Consider the following 22764-nt stretch of genomic DNA (forward strand, 5'->3'; position numbering starts at 1 on the left):
AGCTCTTAGACTTTTTTTTACTCTGGGTTTTATTGTCTGGTACTGTGCTATTTTTTACTACCCATAAAAAAAAAAACAAAAAACATTCAGTCCTTCACTCCTCCTGCAACCCTATTTTCTGTCTTTTATTTACCATAGGTGAGGGATAACAAGCTTGTGTGTAATGGCTGTGACAATGATTATTTCTGGTTACACTGTATACTGTAAGACAAGTGCAAACTTCTTTGTATTGTGCAACAAATAAAATGAACATTTTGTAAACATTTTACAAAAAAAAAAAAAAAAAATCAGAGTTTGTGGTGCTTTTTTCATGTTTAAAAAAAGATAAGCCAATCACTCTCATTATTATATAAACATGGCACTATATTTATTTGTCTATTATACACCTCTTTTTACAAATTGACATTAACGTTCAACAATAAAAGATGAGATGACAGGCTACTTCTGCAACAATAGATTGGATCCATAATAAGAGGATGGAAACTGGTATTTATACATTATGAGTGTGTTGAGATCGTCACATCATCACGATTCCTGGGGTTTCTGGAGCATCGCTATTCCGAGCTTCCCCATCATCAGGAGACTGGAACAAACAGGGAATCTTAGACACTCCATTCACAAAGCATACACTTGCCATTCTCAGTTGACATTCTCTGCATGAAAACACACTGTGTTGGTTTAATAAAGAGGATAAGAAGGATACCTTGCTCCAGCCATCAAACCAGCTGGCATGAACTTCCTGGATCCGTAGAACCTCTTTCCCATAACGCCAGCCAGAGCTCCTGATGTGGCTGGAAAGTACCATGTGGCCAAGTGCACAATGTTAAATAACTTCATCATGAGAGGCTGAAAATTAGGATACAAGACTTGGCTGAGACATTTTAATGTATGCAATACATTAGCCAAGATATTCTTAGTTTACAAACCGAGAGACACCCAGATGTTTTTGGGGTCATTGGAGATCTGGTAGGCACCAAAGCCAGCGAGGCCACCGAAAAGGAGACCAGCAGCCAGGGAGGGGACGCTGCCTGAGAGAGAACGCACACAGCGATCATGACTTCACCTGACATTTACAGATCAGATCACATTACTATGTAGCTCACTGCTGAACATCAAACTGATTATATAACATACGAGTCTTCATTTGCTCACAGATACTAAAATAATTTCTTAGTGATTAGTGTTGTAGTAATAATGTCCATATCACTCAGCCTGAATTGAAACCATCATCCCAAAAATAACCAAGATTTCTACTAATAGAGCTGGTGGATGGTAACTACCTGTCTGTGACTGTTACCACTCCTGTAATGTAGTAAGATAGGTTAACTATGTCACCATCAAAAGGCAAACAACCTTGAATTCAAGCAATATGTTATTACATTCTCAGAAAACCCTCGAATAACCTTTACATTTTTTCAAGAAAATAATTATAATAATAACTGTTACCCAAGTTTATGTGTCAGGTACTTAATGTTGTTGACTACCTAAACAGCTGTTTAAATAAAGCATAACCACCCCCACTTTCCCAGTTTACCCAGCTATCCCCATAAATTAGGCAAAGTCATTTATTATACAACAATGCTGATCATGTATTTAGAGACGTTTAATATTGAATGGGCTCAAATTGACCCCAAGGGAAATAGGTGGGTTAAATTAAGACTCAGGGCACAATGAAAAGCTGGGTAAAATGGACTTCTGTGGGTTTCCTGAGAGAAAAGGCAGAGCCTACCTGCTTTCACATAACCAATGACTCCCCCGGATGCGACGAGGGCTGCATATCCATATCCTACCCAGTCCACAGACATGTTGAACACCTGGAGGGACCCGACAAAGCTGATGAGCACGGTGACGCGTTCACAAACTCAACATTTAAAGCCCTGCAGGGCAACTGGCCCAGCTCCCTAGCGACTATACCCCACACTTACACTTGGAAAAATACCTGAGGAGGTATTAGAGTGCGCCACCACACAAACACTGTTACACAGGACTAACTGGGCTATCAAAACACTTGGAAACATTGTGGCACCGGACAGCTTCCTCTCACCACAGCGGTCATCAGTTGTGAATTAACCATCGTTACGGTGTGTGTGCAGAGAGGAGTGGTGCCCATCTGCCTCACTAGATAACACAAACTGCGTGATAAGCTCAGAAATTAGCTTCACTATTAGAGACATACAACCTGCCATCACCGCTGTCCCAGCACATGTAAGCAGTGTATGTGTGTATACGCCAAGCATTCATGCTACGCAAAACGCAGCTGCGTATTTAGCGCGGCAATTTTACGCCACAGCTTTGTACGGAAAACGACGCTTCGTACAGATTTCTGATACACAAATGTTCAAATTAAAATGTACAACCTTGAGCTCTCTCTTCGTCCTCTGTCCCTGCTGCTGCTTGTTCTCCGCCGAACACTAATGATAGGTGCACGCATCGCTCGGCCCAGTGCTCGACGGGAAATGTAGTCCTCATGATCACAGAGCCGCTTGTGCTGCGTTTCGCGATTGTCGGAAATTGTGATTTCTTACAGGGAAAAACGGCTAAATGGCTCTACAGTCGGAAATTCACACGCGTGTACGTTTCCCACAATTTTGTTTTATTTTGTCATATTTTATTTTATTTTTCAAGCTAGGCTATGCCACTGCAGTGCACTGGGGTGGTACAGCCAACAAATGATACATGTCCGACTGCCGACTTTGAGAGAAACGCAGAATTTCTCCCAAACCTGATCTAAAATGATGGCATTCAGGCCTTGAAGGAACCTTGGTGCCGCTCCGGATCTCAGTGTGGGGAGCATGTACAACCACAAGATGGCGTCACAGGATCAGAAGAGGGTTTGTTTCCAGCCTATACGCCTCAGCACGTCCAAGCTTTTTAGACTTTTGAATTTTCCCGTTACTGTTTTTCCCTTTCCAGACATGCTGTCTTTTGCGTGTATAGAAAATAAAATGGTCTGGCACAAACGCCCGGCAAAACACACAATATATCCCCAACTGCATCGAAATGTGTGTTTACAAAGGTGATTTCCATGAAAATGGGCAGGATTAAGCTTGGAGCGGTGATTAAAGTTCATTTAAGAGGGCAGGGCTGTGAAGAGCTATCAAGTGCTGTGAATGGCATCTATTTTGTGTTTAGTCGAGGGTTATAAACAAATCTGACATGTGCACGGACTTTAACCCGTGAATTCATATCATATTTCAACTCACTTGGCTTATGATAGCTTTGACCACCTGTTTTTTGACGGGCACCGATTTGGCATTTTCATTTACTGGAATGCTGCCAGCCCACACATTCTCATTTGGTTTCAATTACTTGAAATATATCAGCTCTGTCTCTGAGATCTATTTGGCGGTGCGTCCTCTCGCTTCTCCTGAAGAGAGATGGCGCTACAATACAATTTATCGTACTCTTGGGGCAGCATCTGGTACAATGGACCTCAAACCCTGCCACTGAACACACACACACACACACACACACACACACACACACACACACACACACACACACACACACACACACACACACACACACTTAATGAATCACACAGAAAGGTGCGCGCAGCTTTTCGGATGCTGGACTCCGGTCACTGACTTCAGTTGTCAGGTATGATTATCTGGATTTAGAATGTGGCCAGATAACTTTATTGCACATTACGGTGAGGACATTTTTCCAAGATGATTTTTTTTTTCTCCACGATCGCCCATCAGTAATTCAAACAATTCAAAACAATGGAACAAAGCTTTCTGGAAAGTTTCATAACATCTCTTGGCAGTATGAAATGCACGCAAATTACGCACGAATATGTGCGTCTGTTTGTGCCTATACATTTTCAACGTTTTGCATTTTTTAGTAACACATAACTTCAAATAATAATAATAATAATAATAATAATAATAATAATGGCAGAATGCATTTATTTTATCTACTAAATATTAATAGATCTACAAAGCGCCTGAGGTGCAGTCATTGACGACGCCTATTAAACACAGTGCGCAGTTTTATGAGGCTTAGCTGAGATGATGCCGGAGGCCCCGTGCGATGGTGGAAGTGGTTGAAACCAAGCCCTAGACAAACAGGCTGGATATTCAAATGGGACCCCGCTCTTGCCTGTGTTCCCCTCTCTCAGACAGCTCGGCTGCATAACTTACTCCTCCCTTAGTGCACAGAGCCCCAAACAATGTTTCTGATCCCCCTTCCACCTCTCTCTCTCCCGCTCTCTCTCTTTTGTCCAGGCCTGCTAAGGTCTATATAGCTGCAGGTATTGTGTGTGCAGTTGCCAGTTAATATCGACTGTGTGTTTGCCTTTGAAGTCAAACATAAAGGCTTGTTTTAAATATTTTATTGGAAATATTTAAAACAAGCCTTCATGTTTGTTTTAAATTTTTCAGAGGAAATAACACCAAGGAAAAAAATCTATAGATTCTATGTGGAATTATGCAGTTGCATCTATTGCAGTTGAAGAATTCATTGGGAAAAAATACACAAAACTGAAAGTATTTTTTCCCTCTTAAAAACTTCGTCCAGTACTGCCAGTGCACGCATCAAATATATTTAATCCAGGTATCTGATGTGAGAACGTAGTGTCTGTCCGCCGCGCAGCGCAACTCTGCTTGTGCGCGCGGTCTGCATAAGGCCGTCAGAAAGTTGGTACACACACACACACACACACACACAGAGAGAGAGAGAGAGAGAGAGAAAGGGAGAGAGAGAGAGAGAGAGAGAGAGAGAGAGAGAGAGAGAGAGAGAGAGAGAGAGAGAGAGGGAAGGTTTGGACTAATAGCTGTGACCATTATCACCTAGGTGCATGCACGTGTTGCTCTCCCCGTATGTGTGTGTGTGTGTGTGTGCGTGTGTGTGTGTGTGTGAGAGAGAGAGAGAGAGAGAGAGAGAAAGAGAAAGGCAGAGAGAGAGAGAGAGAGAGAGAGAGAGAGAGAGAGAGAGAGAGAGAGAGAGAGAGAGAGAGAGAGAGATCGGAGCTCATTCACTCTTGGCCCGAGGGGTCTACATAAGTATGTATTAGAAATAAACAGTGGATAAATAAATAATGACCCTCACAATGCGCAGGGTAGCCTTTTGTGTAAAAGTAATGATGTTGGCAGTTAACCTTCAAGTTTTTTTTACTTGACACAGTTTCATTTGCAGTGAGAATTCATGTTTTCCACTAAGATGAAACAGTTAAGAGAAAAAAAGAGAGTGGGAAGGTTAATTGGCTCATAGGAATATTTCTTCCTTTCACTTGTAGAGCAGTTGAAGCTGAAGGTACAGCGTGCATTGTATTATTATTATTATTATTATTATTATTATTGTTATTATTATTATAATTTTTTAGCATTATTTATATTATATTAGTTCTTTATTTATTGTGATAAAGCTGAACCATTTGCTCCTTAATTTTGTGAAAGTTTTAGCAGCATACTTTCCGACTGGTTTGTTTATTTATTTATTTATTTTTTTATTTATTTATTTATTTATTTATTTATTCATTTATTTATTCAGTTCACCTGACCTATTTATTTGCCAAACGGACTTTACTCACTTTTGACATAAAGTCATCATGGACATCATGGCACGTGTATAGCATCAAAAAGAAAAGAAAAAAAGATATATTTGACAATAAAGTCTCTGAAGAGGTAAATCAAGTAAATCGAGGCTTTTCTTAAAATATAATAATTCTTATTTTTTGTTTATATTAATTTGTGATGCTTTGTTTGTGATCTTCAACTTGATCCAATAATTTAGTCACTTATAATTTACCAGGATCACATCTTTACACTTAAAACACACCTCGTTCCATTCTCAATATGTGCTTAAGAAAGACAGCTTATCCAAGAATATTTAACAGGTAGGTATAGTTTCTCCTTTTCAGTCCACACCCGGCTCAGTGCGCATGCGTCACCAGGTGGCCCCGCACCGTTTTTATGGCCAGGTGAGTCGATCCGCTCCAGGTAAAAAGTAAAGATTGACTCTGGGACCGAGGACTCAATGAGATAGCACGGCGCCAGATCACGGAAAAAAGCACCAAAGGCAGCAGAAGACAAAGAATGTCAATTATGGGAAAAATGGGGGAATGGCAGGTAAGTGTTGCTTATTTTAAGACAAAGAGACGGCTGTGAAAATCCATGAAAAACTGTCAAAGTGTCGACTTGTTGTAGGAGAAGACCTCAGAAGGACCGTGGAAACCTCAGAACTAAACGAGGTGATACTCTTCTATGTCTGGATCTCAGTTGGCTTTTATCAGACATGAGATCATATGGCGAAGGTGCAGGGATTTTATTTTAGGAAGACGTCTTTGGCGGTGTTATAACCAAACACGTCAAATTGGCAATCCCCTTGTTTTGCTCTTCAAAAGGAGGGCTGATGATATGTTGTTACAGGCTACAGACTCCATGGTTATTTCAGGTATGTTAGAAAACAGATATATCCATCACAGCAATCGATTATAGATTAAAAGCAAACGTGACGGTGTATACAGTCAGCTTGGTCAGAAGTGGACTGACGAAATATGGGCCTAGTCAAAATATCCTCTCTGCGTCTCTAAAGTAACATATGTAACTTTTCACAAATTAGCGAATTATTGCTGCTCCAAACTAGGATTTTATGTTAAAATGTATAAATTACATAAATATCACGGATTTCCAAAGTCCCAAAGTTTGACTGGAAACATGGCCTTGTTTGTGGCTTTTGGGTAGATTTTTTTTTTTTCTGTCGAACTGAAATCCATGTCGAAATCAAACACTGAGGTTTCACTCCTGAAAAAATCCGATCACCACCAAAGACAACCAGGCCAAACCTCTAAGCAGTCACTTGCATAGTTGTCATTGTGAGCCAGTTTCATCGCCCCTCTCTCATTAATAACAACTGGTTGTAAAGGTGCTCCACCAAAAATGGTAATCCAGGTTTTAAGCGAGAGGGGCCAACGCCTTAAAAGAGCTGGCGACCTGTCTGCTGACCCCCGACCTGCTGAGGTGAGGGCTCGGCCGGCGACGGGGCAGAGCCAGGCTCCCCTAGCCAGGCATTCAGATGAAACGAGCCCATGTTGTTGTGTTAATTATTTACATTCCCCCCCAAACCCAGTGCCCTTACAGGTAGTCAATGGACCTGTATAGCCGCCTCGAATGGGTCACCTTTTTAACATAACACTGAAAGAAAAGCCTCTCAAGGTCTCCACTCTCAATGGGATTAAAATAACACTTTAAGAAAAATCACGCTTGGTAGCAAAGTGTGTGACAGGGAGGCATTTGCATAGCGAGGCATGCTCTTTTCAAAAAATAAAATAAAACAAATAATAATAACAATAATAATAATAAAAACACTAATCAGTGAGAAATTGAATTCTGTGGAACTCAGTTTTATTATTATTTTTTGCCCACAAGTTCTCAAAGAAATGAATTTCAGATCGCTCCCGAACACACTGCGCCGTTTTATCAAATTAATATCACTTCTTTATCTTAAAATAACAACTTGCGCTTTGTTTTGCTATTGCTGTGAAGTCCGTGTAATATATATACATTTCTATATTTAAGAGTAGTAAGTCCATCCAGGTGCATGCAGGTCCCCATGCATGGCTATAAGCATGTGCAGCGTCTTGCTGCTTTAGTTTTTACCTGTGTGCTGTCCATTGGTGTTGTGTGAGCAGATGGGGGGAATCAAACGGCTGTTGATATGCTAATGAGGCCCTGTGCCAGTGTTATTACAGTGCTGCTCCAGCCCTTCACTTCCACCATTAGAGGGAGACCTCAGAGCGCAAGACAGACAGCAGCCCACAGCTTCAATAAAACTAGTTTTTCTGAGCGGGGAGCACAATTCACTGACTGAAAACAAGGCTATAAGGCGATACCTATACTCAATATCCACCTCAACAACCCATGAAAATGCTCTGGAAATTAACTGATAACATTAAATATGAAGAATGCGAGGTAAGGGGCTCGAGCTTTATTTTTTTGAAGGTATATTAAGATAAGTATTTTTTTTTTAAATTTTTATTTTGCTTTATTTTTTAGGGATATGCTTCAATTTGTGGGTCAAAATATATAATTGTTTTGACAGTTGTTAGTGAACACATTTAATTCAAGAGAGAACAGATCCATGCTGCTCTTTCATAAATTACAGAGGTTGTTGTTTTCTGCATACTCTTGTAGAATTATTGCAGCAGCAATAACAACAACAGCAATAATAATAACAATAACAATTATAATTATTATAAAAGGACATGACAAGTACATTTAACTCTATTTGATGTATTTGTTGCATGAATAAAATCAAGCCAAGCTAATTTTCCACTTCAAGTTCACAGCAGAAGATATATGTGTTTAGAAATTGGAGGTGGTAAATATCTTATATTAAAATATTTTGAATCAATATTTATATTTATTATACATTTAATTACAATTAAATTAAAATCATTTGAGTGAATGACAAATCTAAAATTCGCATAGCTAATTTTAGTCAAGATTTAAAAAGGCATGGATATGTAAGCTTTTATTTAATGTCTTTGCAATTTGAGCCGTTAGATTTTGCGTGTGTACAGTATGTGTGAGTGAGTGTGTGTGTATGGAGTGCATACGCTGAGTGATTGTTGTTATGGGCATAGACAGAAAGTTTGGCAGTAATATCAGGGACTTGTTTGGGAGTGGAGAAGCCAGTCGGACGTGTTTTCACCCGCGTCTGGAGAGGATAGGGACGTCCAGGAGCCGGAAAAACAAAACGCTGGGCTTCTCCACGTCCATGTTATGGTGGCTTTTCGATGCACAGGCTTATTTTTCCGCTGGTATAAATGCAGTAAAACAGAATTTACAATCGAAGGCGGCTCCCAGCCCGGCGTTTCATAATTTCAAAATGCGTAAATAGGTAAGAAGGAGGCGGAGTGGAGCTCTTTTGACCGCGCGTAAAAGTTGGTTGAAGCGTCGGATCCGAGCGGCCCTGTATCATAGACTTTTGGAATCTATTTTCTCTCTTTCCAAGTGAAAGTTAAAAGTTAGCCGGAGTGGCTTTGGGGTTTGGAGTCAAAAAATACCCGTGGATTAATTCGGCGGAGCGAGAGAAAGAGAGACAGACAGACAGAGGAGCCCCATGGAGGAAAGCTCGCCGTCGGAGTCTGAGGTGGAAAACAAAGGGATGGGCCGTAAAAATGTGCCGGTCGGGATGCCCTTAGCGTCGTCTGCTGGATTTTCACCCAATTCAGAGGTGCACATTGTTTCCTTCCACGGCTTCTTCTTCCCCCTCTCTCTCTCTCTGGTACTCCTCCCTTCATTCCTATGTCTTTCTTTCACTTTTGCGCTTTGGCCCTGGGACCCTTTTAAAATGCCCCCCCTCCTCCCTCTCTCTCTGATTCGTCAGACGAGAGTGAATGTCCCTCTTTTTTGTCTCTCTCTCTCTCCACTCCCTCCTCACTCACTCACTCTCTCACTCACTCCCTCTTTCTCTCTCTCCGTCTCTCTCTCTCTCCATCTCTGATTAGATATACTGATTCCTCCTTTCAATGGACGTCATTTAAGCGCAGACTCCTGCCTTGAGTTGCGTCCTCCGCTTCACGCCCGATTTCCGACCATTCTTTCCTTATTATTAAGTATTCCTGTAATATTAATAGTCATGAATACCTTCTATTAGGAGTCCAAGAGGGAGAAGAAGAAGCGGCTCTTTTGCTAATATGAGCTCAAGCGAAGGGACGGCAGCACTGTGATAGAAGCCAGGAGAACGGGGAAAGGGGGACACCAAGAAAAACTTTTCCAGCCAAATCCGCCAGCACGACAGTATATCTACATTTTTAGACTCAAATGAAGGGCAGTCGGGATCTAACCAATTATTTCTGATGGATTATCGTCCTGCTGCTGTGGCGCATATCTGACCGCCGGGGCCACCGTGATCTTGCAGTAGAGAAGAGTCATTTCTGGGGGCTTAATTTTTTGTTTTGCACGTAAATTCCCCCTTTACTTCCCCCAGACAGCTCTCAGCGTGTTTTGAACTGACTTCTCTTTTCTTGAATCGCCCCAAAAACCGTTCAGATGTTAGTGCACAGTTTTTCCGCGATGGTAAGTTATACAGGAGCTTCACCGTGCTCAGATTGTTCGAGTTGTGTTCCTTGTACATTTTCCGATTTGGTTATAGCATTATGTGTTGTTGTTTTTTTATTCTTTGTTTTGCGCTTGAAATTGTTTTGCCAAGCTTGCATGCTTATAAACTGTGGGCCCTCTTGGAAATAACGTGAAATAAAGCATGGTTCTCTATTTGTTTGGCGGAATTATCCCCTCCGAAATTTCGATGCATGCTTTCATTATTTACTTTGAGCTTTTTTACCAAAATCTGTTGTAATTTCTAAGAAGTTTATGTTCATGTTTTCGGCGTGTGTCCTCGCTGTCTTCATAGTTTGTAATCCGTTTGAGGGATAATTATTTTAATTCGATATAGAGCCCTCAATTGGTCTAATTCCTGTCATCAGCTTGGGCCATACATTTGATAAAGCCCGAGTATTAACCCCCAGAGCATTCAACAATGAAAACAAACCAAAAATCTTTTTTTCTATGGCTGTATCTTTTCTCCAAATTGTGCATTTGCCATTTAAATCACCTTCTTTTTTATCTGTCTCCCCCTGACAGGATCGTCATGATGGCACCAGCAATGGGACAGCCAGGCTACCTCAGCTGGGCAGCGTGGGCCAGAGTCCCTACACCAGCGCTCCTCCGCTCTCCCACACTCCGAACTCGGACTTCCAGCCCCCGTACTTCCCCCCGCCCTACCAGCCCATCTACCCGCAGTCTCAGGACCCTTACTCGCACGTCAACGACCCGTACTCCCTCAACTCCCTGCACGCCCAGCCGCAGCCGCAGCACCCGGGCTGGCCGGGCCAGAGGCAGGGTCAGGAGAGCGGCCTGCTGCACCAGCACCGCGGCCTGCCCCACCAGCTGTGCCGGGAGTACCGCAGGGAAGTGCTCCTACCGTCCGGCCACGGCATCGAAACGGGACTGTCGGACTCTATCCCTATCCATGGAATACCTCACTCTTTAGAAGACGTTCAGGTAAGGCTGCATTTAGCTGGTTTACTTTTTGTGTGAATCGACTGCTTTAAAAGAGAGAGAAAAATATTGTTAATATCAGGCCCGGAAGGTTCATTATTATTATTGATAATAACGTTATTTTTTATTCATATTATTATTGTTATTATTATTATCAACGGTAGTTCAACTACTAATAGTAGTGGTTGTGGTGGTGGTAATGCTATCATTTTTATTTGTAATATAACTGGTATTATTATCTGTAAAATCCCTCCACCATCAGTAATTACAATTACCAGCATTACTATTAGTATTAATGTTATTAAGGAATTACTGCTGCTATTATCAGTATTTGCAACAACATTGTAAAGTGACGCACAAAATTAAGTAGGCTCGGACAGCTCACAATAACTCATAGTACACCAAGTTATTACAAATAATAAAAAAAAGTATGTGCGAAAAATATTAAAAATCTTCAGTGTTAAATCAAGCAGCATATTTACGGATGGTTATTTTCATGCACAAAAGATACTTTTTAGATGAATATCATCACTCCAGAAATGTTAGTAATTACCACATGTACTCTGATAAATATAATGATGATATGGCTTTGTTAATAAAATAGGTTATCGATTCAAAATAAATAAAAACATTGCATTAGGTTTTCTGATTTTATTGTAATTCTCTATGCAAGAGAATTAAACACAGAGGAAGTCCGCCGTGTTGTGTGAGCAATATTATAACATATTATAACCCATAGAAGAACAATTACAATACACAGAATTCAGACATGCGCTTTGTGCAAACAGCAAAGGCTACAGGCACAATTTATTGAAGTTATATCGCTGTGTGTATCCTAAATTTATTAATAACCTCCATTCTTATTCGGACAATTCTTCCCACTTTTTCGTCTGAAACAAACACCAATAATCCCTAATTAGTTCATAGTACTTTAATAGGCTGCGCTGCCGTAATTACTATCCAATCTAGATTAGTAGTTTCCTTGTGAGTAGAGCCAATCTGAGGGCGAAATTAGGTCAAGATTATGGGGCGACACATCTTCGTTATTTAAGTCTGTGTTTGTGATCCACTGTAATACGTCCATCAGTGCAACTCGTTGAAAACACTGATAGACAATAATAACAGGTATGCAGGCCTACAGAGCCTCCATGTTGGATGATTGTGGCCGCTAATTGTGTCAGGCTTTGTTCATGCACAACATCCTGACGTGCATGCACTCATCTACGACTAAGGCTGATATTCTTTTGTGTTTTCGTGCTAAAATGGTTCATTTTTTGCGTTTGTGTCTTAGCATGTCGAGGATCAAGGAATTCACATTCCCGACCAGACTGTAATTAAAAAAGGTAAGCAATTTCCTTCGAGATATCATGCATGTTTCTGCAAGCTGCCCACCACCACGCTGCACGCGCGCGAGCACACACACACACACACACACACACACACACACACACACACACCATTCTGCTCGAGAGAACTCGATGCAATGCGGTAATGCCTGACTGATCCTAATACGCAGTAGCCTATTTTTCATTACATGGTTTCCAAGTGCATCAAACTGGCTGCACCTTTTTTTTTTCTCTCGATGATGGAATTTACTGTCAGCGTTTCAGAGCTGTGCAGAGATGAGTAGAGCTGGTGGGCTTTGTGGGTCTGTTGTATTGATGGTCAACGATATATAGGCCTAGACGATACCCTCACTTCAGCGTGGAAGCCAATAGCTGCAATCACGCTGCATGGTCAAATCTAAAATGGAAGTTGGTACCGCTGGATGGAGCAGGCCTAGGCTGCTCTGTGCAAGATGATAGTCTGTCTTTTATACAGGGAGTCAGAACTCGGCATGGAAAAGGCACTGGCTCTCTTTGAACCGTTCGAAATGTGCCATTTCATATTTAAAATATTTTAGCCATGCCTGTTGGTTTAATGCTTTTATATACACGTTTTCATTTTTTTTTTCCCGAGATATATTTGCTATCAGAAATTCAGAATGATTTTAGGATACAACATGAGGAGGCCTTTTTCCCGGTCAGTTTTAGGAGCGTTTTGTCAGGTCACATGAGCGATAGATAGATGTGAGATGTTCTTTCTTTCTTTCTTTCTTTCTTTCTTTCTTTCTTTCTTTCTTTCTTTCTTTCTTTCTTTCTTTCTTTCTTTTTCCTCCCATCCGAACATCAACATGATAATTGGCTTCTTATATTAGTAATCTCAAGAGTTCGTTTAACTCCTATTGTCTCTATTAGGCTCCCCTGAGCCATTAATGTCACAAGTGATCTATCCAAAGGCGCACAGTCCCCTTTGTCTCCGGTTACTGCACACCAAAACGGTGTAAAGCCTAGTGCTGAGCCAACCCCCCCTCCGATGTGAAATCACACACTGGCGACGGTGTTTTGCTGGATACTGAGGATATGTCAAAATAGGTAGACTTTACAATCTCCCCCGGTTGGTGTGGGTGCTTTGTGCACAGTCGACCCATGGCATGGCGAGCACCTTGGATAAAATAGGCTGCATGTTAGTGCACTCAAATACTGGGGCTTTTCGTTCTCTGTTGCGGATCCATGTAGCCTACATAAAAATACTGTGTGGTGACTGTTGGACAAAAACTAGATGCATGCAGATATTTCACATGACAAAGTTGTTTGTGATCTAGCATTAGCCTGTTAGTCCCATAGTCCTGTAACTATGGGGATATACTGTTAATAAGGTGCAATAACGAAGAAGCCATTATTATTATTATTATTATTATTATTATTATTACATTTGTTGTTATTTCGTCAACTGCTAGGCCTTTATAAGATGCATTTTGTTCTGTCCTTGTTGCTAAAAGTGTACACATGTGGTGCTGAGCTCTAAGTCCGGGGCCTAAATCCCCCCCTTCTCATTTAGTTAAGGCTCTGCATTGCATGAAATTCACTGAGCACGGTCTCTCTCTCTTTCTCACCCCCTCCACCTTCTCTAACCCCCCCCCCCCCCCCCCCCCCCCTCTCTCTCTCTCTCTCCCTGCATCCCACCATCCTTCTCTCTCTGGCTATAGGTCCAGTGTCTTTATCCAAGAACAACAACGTCTCCGCCATCCCCATAAATAAGGACGGTCTTTTCGGAGGAGTGGTAAACCCCAACGAGGTGTTCTGCTCGGTTCCGGGTCGCTTGTCCCTCCTCAGCTCCACATCAAAGTACAAGGTCACGGTGGCAGAGGTGCAGAGACGCCTCTCGCCGCCCGAGTGCCTCAACGCCTCTCTGCTGGGCGGGGTGCTGAGGAGGTGAGCAAAATCTGCCTCTATCTCTCCCTAAACGTGTGTGTGTGTGTGTGTGTGTGTGTGTGTGTGTGTGTGTGTGTGTGTGTGTGCACTATTTCTCCTCTCACTCAGTCTCTCTCTCTGTATGTGTGCATCTCTCTCTCTCTCTCTCTCTCTCTCTCTCTCTCTCTCTCTCTCTCTCTCTCTCTCTCCTCTGTACCAAGAATAATTAAAATCGACCAACCATGACACCTAGCTCCTGCATTTAAAGCAGGAGGGGTCTGTTAAATTCCATATTAACTTCTCTAGCGCACTGGATCGCTCTCTCTCTCTCTCTCTCTCTCTCTCTCTCTCTCTCTCTCTCTCTCTCTCTCTCTCTCTCTCTCTCTCTCTCAAATTAATGTAGGCCTAGTCTGTTTCAACCCCAGCTCTATAGGCCCAGTGAAGGCATTACACATGAAAACATTGGTCTCCAGTGAACTGTCTATTGAAGTGCTGCAGACATGCAGCCAGTAATAGTACTGCCTATTAAGTAGCGCTTTATTTATTCATTTTGTACAGTATTTGTCTGCTGGTAACGACGGGTTCAGGAGGCTGGCTCTCCTTTGGTATTATTTATAGTCTCTATCAGGGAGGAGAAACCCACCCAAACCTGGTTTGGGCACCATTTAATTTGTGGAATGGGTTTCACACCATAAGTATATTTTCTATTAATTTATTTATAATTACCAGTAGGATCAGCTTGATGACAGTATTGCTTTTTTTTTTTGACAGCATCAGTGATTTTGTTTATTTTGGTTGCTTCTTGCCTGCAGACCCATCTTTTTATTTATCGCTAGCCTGCATCGCTGGTTTATGTTATTAAAGCCCATATTTTGGATTAGCCTTCACCTAGGCGTATTTGCAGTGCGGCACCTTAATGTCATTTTCAAAGGAAAATACGCCATTTGTGATAGATTGACCCACTCGGAGGAATTCCTACACATGAGCAACACTACAGTGAATTCCCACCTTTTTATTGTCACAGGGCCAAGTCTAAGAACGGAGGAAGGTCCTTAAGGGAGAAGCTGGATAAAATCGGCTTGAATCTACCTGCGGGCAGACGCAAGGCAGCGAACGTCACCTTGCTGACGTCACTAGTCGAAGGTAAGTCGGTGTTGTAAATCACGTTCTCACTCTCTTGCTCTCGCGATATCAGGTGCTTGGCGAACGCGGTTTTTTCTCTCAGTGTTGGAAATCAGCATATGCGCTCATCCGTGTAATTTGGACCGACTTTGCCTCGCAAGTAATAAAGCATGAAGGATATGCGTGTGTGTGTGTGTGTGTGTGTGTGTGTGTGTGTGTGTGTGGAGAGAGAGAGAGAGAGAGAGAGAGAGAGAGAGAGAGAGAGAGAGAGAATGGTGCTGATAATTCTAGTGGCTTTGCAGCATTGGCCTCCGCTTTCAGTAGCACACTTACAGGTCCACGGCTGGCCTAGTTTATACACTCGATGAATTTGTGTTGAAGTCAAGTTAATTATTGAGTGCTGCTTGTTTATTGGGCAGTGCTGAGTTGTTTCACCTCATGGGTGAAATGTCGATTGATTTATTAACCCTGTATTGTTTCAAACATTATTACAGCCCGGGTTTCTGAGTACATGGGCTTGCTTTTATTTGTAATGGTGGCTTAATTCTTTCGTTAATAGCTTACCATGCAGAGATTTTCAGTGAAGATTTCTGTTGCATGCAAATGGCATGGCGCTGACCTGAGAGGGCTATATGTTTCGGACCTATTAAAGAATAAATTAGTCAATTATGGTGCGGTGCAAACTTGCCTTTTTTCGCGACTGGATAAATCCATTTTGCTTGCAAAGTTGAACCTTATTATTCAGTGCAGTGGTATTTGGTGTGCCGCGGGTTTCAAAAGGTGAAAGCCTGCGATGGTTCATTGGTCCCTGTTAATCATTATTGCAGACGAGGGCCGAATGCAATACTCATTGTGCTTCGTTGAAATTTGGTGCTGTATTGTAATGAGCCTGGAGAAATGTATGATTCTGTGATAAGGGGGTGGTGGGACTGGGGCTGGGGGGTGGTGGATGGTGCTGGGTGGTGGTGGTATGAAGGCAGCCAGTTATTTAGTGAAGGGACACTGCGTTTTCTGAAGTGCTGTTATTGTTTATGATCCGCTCCATTTTATGGAAACGAGTTTACTGGACTTGAGCTTTGATGCTAATTGGCGCATGCGTTCTTCCGGAGCAGAGGCTTATGGGCAGGAAGCCCCGCAGTAAAAACCCCAACTGGTTCAGGAAATTAAAACCAAAGACTTGAAAAAATTGTACCAAAAAAGAGAGACGAGCCTCAGACTCCGGTGGAATGAAACCTGCAATTCTCATAGCTGAAGTATGTAAAGGGGAACCGAGATTTAGGTATAGCCCTTTAAAATTGCTTCCCCATGCCTCTGTGATCTGCTGGACTTTCAATAATGTGCAGGCATTGGTAATCAATGACATGGTGTTAAGCATGACGCTGCGTCTAATATTTCATATCCACTTATTGTTTCTCCTCCATATTTAACCGCTCTCACGGTATGGAGTCTGGGGCGTGTATACACAACTCCTGGGCCTGTTCATTATTATTATTATTATTATTATTATTATTATTATTATTATTATTTTTATGCTGTTGTTATTATTTCTTGGTGGTGGTCTGTAGGTGCTGTTTCCCCTGAAATACTAAATTATTATTGTTATGGTGTGATGTTGGGAAGGTAGACAGGTGCCATAGCATTGCTGTCTGAAAGGATAAATCAGAGTGAACCCTCTCTTCGCATTAGATTAATCATGTGTTAAGCAGGGAGTGTTAACTGGTCTGTATTTGATGTCACCATTTTTTTTTTTTTTTTTTTTATTACGCAAACACATTCAACCCCATTTTTTTTCTTTCTCAGGCGAAGCGGTACATCTTGCCAGGGATTTTGGTTATGTATGCGAGACTGAGTTTCCAGCCAAGGCAGTAGCTGAATATGTAAACCGTCAGCATTCCGACCCAAACGAACAAGTCCAAAGAAAAAACATGCTATTGGCAACGAAGTAAGTGCTATTATCACATTTCATTGTATCACACCAAATGGATCCGAGTCAGTGCCAGTATATGTGTTTATTGTGACAGTTTGCACAGCACAGAACACACACACACACACACACACACACACACACACACACACACACACACACACACACACACACACACACACACGATTATGTATTTTCAGCTTTATTAAAAAGTAATTGATAGACTTCACATTTAGCCAAGGTTGATATTATGTTCTCAGGTGCTTTTCGAACAAATAAGAGCATTTTTTTTCTCTCAGCTGTCTGGTCATGGTATTTAGTTTGGCCAGACAGTGTGCCTGCATTGCTTTATTTCCACCTGAAGCCACAGATGCCACCGGCTAAAATTAATTAATTTACTTACTTTTTTATCTGCCACGGACTTCCAAATGTTATTCGACATCTGTGCTAAATATGCATTCGATTCAGACCCCTCATTTGATTTCTGCACTGATTTAAACACGTGCATTAATCTGTTATTATACTGTATGCTGTTATATATTGCAGTGAAGCCTGCTGCTGTTGATATGTGGACTAGGCCTTTGCCACATCCACACGCAAAACATTTTGTTTGCCCTGTGATTTCAGTGGCACTGACACATTACTGGTTCCCATCCAACGCCAACCTCATTCTCTTGAAGACTGGTGTTGGCTATTTTTACTATGCGTTACTGAAACATGGGAATTCCGGCGCAGAAACTTGCAAGGCATACAGGAGACGCCAAAGACTGCTTTTAATATTGATGGTGGATCCCCATAAATAACCAGCTTGTCAGCTTTATGGCTTTTTGAGTTTTGATTGAGGCACCATAGGGGATGAGCTCACTTTACAAACTTTCTTGTTTTTTTTTTTAATTGGTAGAATACAGTTAATACACATTTTCAGGCTGATAGATAATTATTTTTGGATTTAACTTTTTCGAATGTACCATAGGAAATACGCTCAAACCGATGTTAGTTGTTTGAATATATGGGAGGAGAAGCATTTTTTAAAATAAACAATTTATATATATTTTTTTGTAATATTAGGCTAGTGGATGTTTCTGTGTGATGTTAGTGTGTGTTTGTTGATCAGCGACTGGGGGTCATAGTTTACACTAAAAACACACACACACACACACACACACACACACACACACACACACACACACACACACACACAAAACAAAACAAAACAAAACAAAACACACAAACAAACAAACAAACAAACAAACAAAAAACCCCACAAAAATGTCCACCTTATATTAACAAGTTATTTGGATTCATGTTCACTTCTGCATTTTTTTTTTCTTAAAACAAGTGAAACAGTCTGCCACTGGGGTGTGATAATTCCACTTGCTTCCAGTGTAGCTTCAGGATATTTTCTTGAAACAAGGCAGAAAAAGGCGAATCACTCCACTTGCTTCAAGAGAATTCTTGAGACAAGTTGATTTGCAAGTGGAAACAAGGCGGATCGCCTCACCCCACTGGCTGATCGTTTTTCATTTAATAAGATTTGAAAACATAGCAGGTCTGCATGCCTGGCTGACTTGTTAAGATGGACATTTTTGCGCTGTACCCTAGTGTTTATTTGCACCGCTACATCATTGGACTGCAGCGTGCATGCAGGGCTTCCCGTGGCTCTGGTTTGGTCATTAACACGCCGCTGTCTTCGCCTTTGTTTTTAGGCAAATCTGCAAAGAGTTCACAGACCTACTGTCCCAGGACCGCTCGCCGCTGGGAAACTCTCGACCGCAGCCGATTCTTGAACCGGGGATCCAGAGCTGTTTGACCCACTTCAGTTTAATCTCTCACGGTTTCGGGACCCCGGCCATGTGCGCGGCCATCACGGCCCTCCAGAACTATCTGACCGAGGCTATCAAAGCCATGGACAAAATGTACCTCAACAACAACCCCAACAGTCACTCAGACAGCGGCACTAAAGGCGGAGACAAAGACGAGAAGCACAGAAAGTGATTTTTTTTCCCCATCCCACCTCCACCTGACGGCCCAGACTCCTACTACACCCCTACCACCCCTTCTCCCGGCCCCATCCATCCAATATAAATATTATAAATACCTTATAAATACTATTGATCAAGTTAAACGTGCCACTTCCCGATTTTGCGCGGTTTTACATGTTTTGTTTTTACTACATCAACCCATTTTGGATTCACGGGGAAACGACGCAAGAAATCTTCTTCTTCTTCCACAACCCCAATCATAAGAAATGTTATTTAAAAGAAAAGAAAAGAAAAGAAGCTGCAGAGGAACAGCTCCAGGGCGGGGGAAAAGGTGTCTTGCCTCAGCCAGAGGACTTTTTATGTACTCCCCTTATTTTTTATGAGCTGCAACGAACGGACTGAAATCCAGCGACCCCTCTATATCTCAATTTTACGATTGTGAACCGTATGACAAAAAAGAAGCTAAAAGAGGGTGAATTCTTATCAGTATTGTGAATAATAAACTTGAAAAACAAAAAAAAAAAAAAGAGAAATTCCACACAGAGCTCCATGCCATGACTTCAGTTGTAGACTCTCTCTCACTCTTTCCAAGCGACCAACTTGAACTTTTTGAATTTCAACACGATTCACGGTTATATAAGGGAATCAGTGTTCATGTATGTATATATTTATTTATGTGTAATTTAATGGGAATTGTAAATATGGTGCGTCTGTTGAAACTTCTTTTTTTATTTATCTGGTGCCTCCTGTTTTAGTGGGTTTGAATATTCGGTTAGTTCTTCATGTGATTTTATGGTTCTTAGAAAACAGAAGTTTGGGGTATTTTTATTTCTCTGGGATATTTCAATTCAGCCCTCTTGTAGCATGTTGAGGCGACATTGAAGCAAGTGAACAAATTTAATAGAAATAAACTTCCATCTCTCTCTATATATATCATCCTTATTCAGTTCTTTTTTTTTTTTTTAATTTGAGACAGAGCATAAGTGAGACCCTGACGAGAACTGTTTTTTGTGTTTCTATTTTCTTGTTTTTATACAAGCTTTTATGTGTTGTGCCAATCAGAATACGTTTCACCTCTTGTTCTCTCCTTGAAGCACCATAAAAGCAATAAATGGAATATTGTCTTTTTTAAATGTTCGAAGACATTCAAAAAAAAAAAAAGAAAAAAAGAAAAAAAATAACATTTTTTGGGACCACCTGATATCTTGTTATGTCCGATAATGTCCAAAAATTGGAGGCGGTTTTAGCTGTATTGTATAGACATGTGCTGGCAATAGTTCCCATGCCTGTCAATGTATTATAGTCCTTTGTTGCCCAGAAAAAAATAAATATTTGATACGCTTCATGTCGATTTTATTCATATCTTTTAATTTTTTATTCACTGGTTGATACGGTCGGGTGTTTTTTTTTTTTTTTTTTTGGTCTTGGCAGTTTTTTTTTTCCTATTCAGTTCGGTTACAGTAATTGAGTTTAAGTCTCCCCTGACGATTGCTCCTTGCAATAAGCAGCTGAACTCATTGTTTCCCTCAAGTATAATAAAAAAAAATCTTACTTTAAACTCCCTAGTTCAGAGCACAGGATATGCAGGCCAAATGACATACAACAATGAATATATTCGCGTTTGAAGTGTGCAGCGCCAGCCCTCCAGCTAAAGCCTTCTTTAAAATCACTGAGATGTACATAGACTATAGGCCTAGTGTGTAATGTCTGGTTGTTATTGGCTATATTTGGCTCAACCCCGTTTATTCTGTGCTGGAGCCTCAGTCAAAGACATGCATCAAATATTTGTTATGTTGTTTTGCCTCTCTGTAATCAATGATCACACATCGTCCAGCAACATGCCGGCATGCAATCTGAGAAAACCTTTTAAAAATACAAACAAAACAAAAAAATGTATTTCGTGATATAACCATAATAGTTTCATAACGAATGTGTTTCTCCTTCTGCATTTGCTGTCTATGTGGCTGTTGATTGACTCTGTAAATGTGATTATCACGTTGGCTGTACTGGCAGATCTAATGCTGCGTGGCCTGAGCCTTAGTTTGCGTGCAGAGCGGCAGAGAGCAAGCCGTTGCATAACATTTGAATGGATTTTGATTGTGTATTGATGGCGTGGCACCTATAGCTCGAAATCAATCTCGTCTGGAGCATGAATCAGTCTATATGCATCTTGCGATTGTTTTCTGCCTTCTCTATTTCACTGTCTGGTAACCATGCAGTTTAAAATATTGTAACACTGGGAGATAGCGCAGTGGGCGACCCCCACCCCGCCACCCCCCCTCCCTCCCTCCCCAGCACCACCACCGCCTCCCTCCCCCAGTCTCCCTCCAATCTCCTCAGCAGCCATATTTATTATCTGCATGATTTTCGGGCCCTGGTTTAATTCTGAGGCAGTTGTTTTTTTGCGAGAGGGTGAATGAAGCCTAACTGTACATGTCCTTGGCATAATTGCGATGCACAGTGCTGGAGCAGGTGAAGCGAGGCATTGTCTGTCAGGCCCTGTTTTTGTTGGCTCAGTCCTCAGATTGTGTGTGGGATCCTGTCCTCAGGCACAATAGCTCACTCATAAAGGAGAGAGACTACCCGGCTGCTCCTGCTATGGTGGATGTGAGGGGGGAATAGCATAAATAGTCACTTTAAGGGAAAACAATCGTATTAAAACAGCATTCATTGGTATTAGGGAAAAAGGAAGCCCCTCGCGTGTGTCATTAATGCTAATGTTATTTAATAATAAATTTATCTGGGTTTGGCGGAATGAAAACAGGTTTTTGAGTGCGAAACGAAAGCATTAGAAATAGTGGTATCTGTGACAATGGCGAGTATCGAAAGCTGGTGCGTATTATGGGTGTAAGATGAGAGAGAGGATGGCAAGGCCTGTAATTGCGTCTTTCTGTGTAATGGAATTGGAGTGCCACAGAAACTCCCAAATCCCATTGTCTGTCGTTTGTTTATACTGATACTAACCTATAATTTGCATACCTTTTTTAATACAAAATTGTAATTTTACCCTAATTTGATCTTAAACAGGTAGAGCTGGTTTTTGCATAATGCCTCACAGCTAAAGTCATTTGCAAAAAAATGAGGAGGTCTGAAATTTGAAGAGCCAGTCAGCAATACCCAACTGAATTTGGCTAATTCAATCCATAACTGCTGCTTGTCTCAACTAAACCAATTACAGCTGATTCCCGTATAGTAATTAATAAGTGCGCCTGTTGTTATCAAATATTCTGGAGAATAGGCGAAATAACATTCTAGGCGTAAGCGATATATTGTCAGTCTGATTGGGCGGCTACAAGCAGCCAATGTTATGGAAGTGTTAATGTTCAGGGATGTAGCACAGGGTCAACCCACCTGAACTCAGGTTATCCACCTAAACTGGCTTATTTATTCATTTTTTTCTGAAGCATTTGTCTGCTGGTTGAGTACACTGGTGCTTTTTTGTTTAACTTATATACTCTTTCAGGGTGAGAATTGACAAAATCACTGAGACTTGGTTC

The 22764-nt window shown here is 41.4% G+C and overlaps 2 protein-coding genes across 5 annotated transcripts; one reads left to right on the plus strand and one right to left on the minus strand.

Moving 5' to 3' along the window:
• Positions 1 to 287: 287 nt before the first annotated feature.
• On the minus strand, positions 288 to 2467 carry tmem14ca (transmembrane protein 14Ca). Of its 2 annotated transcripts, none has more exons than XM_030078901.1 (5): positions 2358 to 2467; positions 1730 to 1814; positions 927 to 1028; positions 704 to 791; positions 288 to 583 (listed from the first exon to the last, which is right to left on the minus strand). In XM_030078901.1, the coding sequence occupies exons 2-5, from the start codon at positions 1803 to 1805 to the stop codon at positions 526 to 528; spliced, it is 324 nt and encodes a 107-aa protein (XP_029934761.1). In that variant the 5' UTR covers positions 1806 to 1814; positions 2358 to 2467; the 3' UTR covers positions 288 to 525. The 2 variants fall into 2 exon arrangements, with proteins under 2 accessions (XP_029934761.1, XP_029934760.1); XM_030078900.1 differs by lacking the exon at positions 2358 to 2467 and adding an exon at positions 1926 to 2063.
• A 5300-nt stretch (positions 2468 to 7767) lies between these two features.
• On the plus strand, positions 7768 to 20612 carry tfap2a (transcription factor AP-2 alpha). 3 transcript variants are annotated; one of them, XM_030078898.1, is made up of 7 exons: positions 7768 to 7913; positions 10590 to 11009; positions 12298 to 12349; positions 14035 to 14260; positions 15264 to 15382; positions 17162 to 17303; positions 18992 to 20612. In XM_030078898.1, exons 1-7 carry the CDS (start codon positions 7863 to 7865, stop codon positions 19278 to 19280), a joined length of 1299 nt encoding a protein of 432 aa, XP_029934758.1. In that variant the 5' UTR covers positions 7768 to 7862; the 3' UTR covers positions 19281 to 20612. The 3 variants fall into 3 exon arrangements, with proteins under 3 accessions (XP_029934758.1, XP_029934756.1, XP_029934759.1); XM_030078896.1 differs by lacking the exon at positions 7768 to 7913 and adding an exon at positions 8682 to 9180; XM_030078899.1 differs by lacking the exon at positions 7768 to 7913 and adding an exon at positions 9190 to 10025.
• Positions 20613 to 22764: the final 2152 nt, after the last annotated feature.

This window comes from Myripristis murdjan, chromosome 20 (genome assembly GCF_902150065.1).
Source record: "Myripristis murdjan chromosome 20, fMyrMur1.1, whole genome shotgun sequence".
Classification (NCBI taxonomy): domain Eukaryota; kingdom Metazoa; phylum Chordata; class Actinopteri; order Holocentriformes; family Holocentridae; genus Myripristis; species Myripristis murdjan.

Bases quoted from the DNA above. Each gene is read 5' to 3' on its own strand.
- tmem14ca (XM_030078900.1), bottom strand. From the start codon at position 2,018: ATGTTTCCAAGTGTTTTGATAGCCCAGTTAGTCCTGTGTAACAGTGTT. The intron at 1,815-1,925 runs GTAAGTGTGGGG...GGGTCCCTCCAG, and splicing joins CCTCAGGTATTTTTCCAAGT to GTGTTCAACATGTCTGTGGA. The intron at 584-703 runs GTATCCTTCTTA...TGTTTGTTCCAG, and splicing joins GGTTTGATGGCTGGAGCAAG to TCTCCTGATGATGGGGAAGC.
- tfap2a (XM_030078896.1), top strand. From the start codon at position 9,067: ATGGAGGAAAGCTCGCCGTCGGAGTCTGAGGTGGAAAACAAAGGGATG. The intron at 12,350-14,034 runs GTAAGCAATTTC...CTCTGGCTATAG, and splicing joins CCAGACTGTAATTAAAAAAG to GTCCAGTGTCTTTATCCAAG. The intron at 15,383-17,161 runs GTAAGTCGGTGT...TTTCTTTCTCAG, and splicing joins GCTGACGTCACTAGTCGAAG to GCGAAGCGGTACATCTTGCC.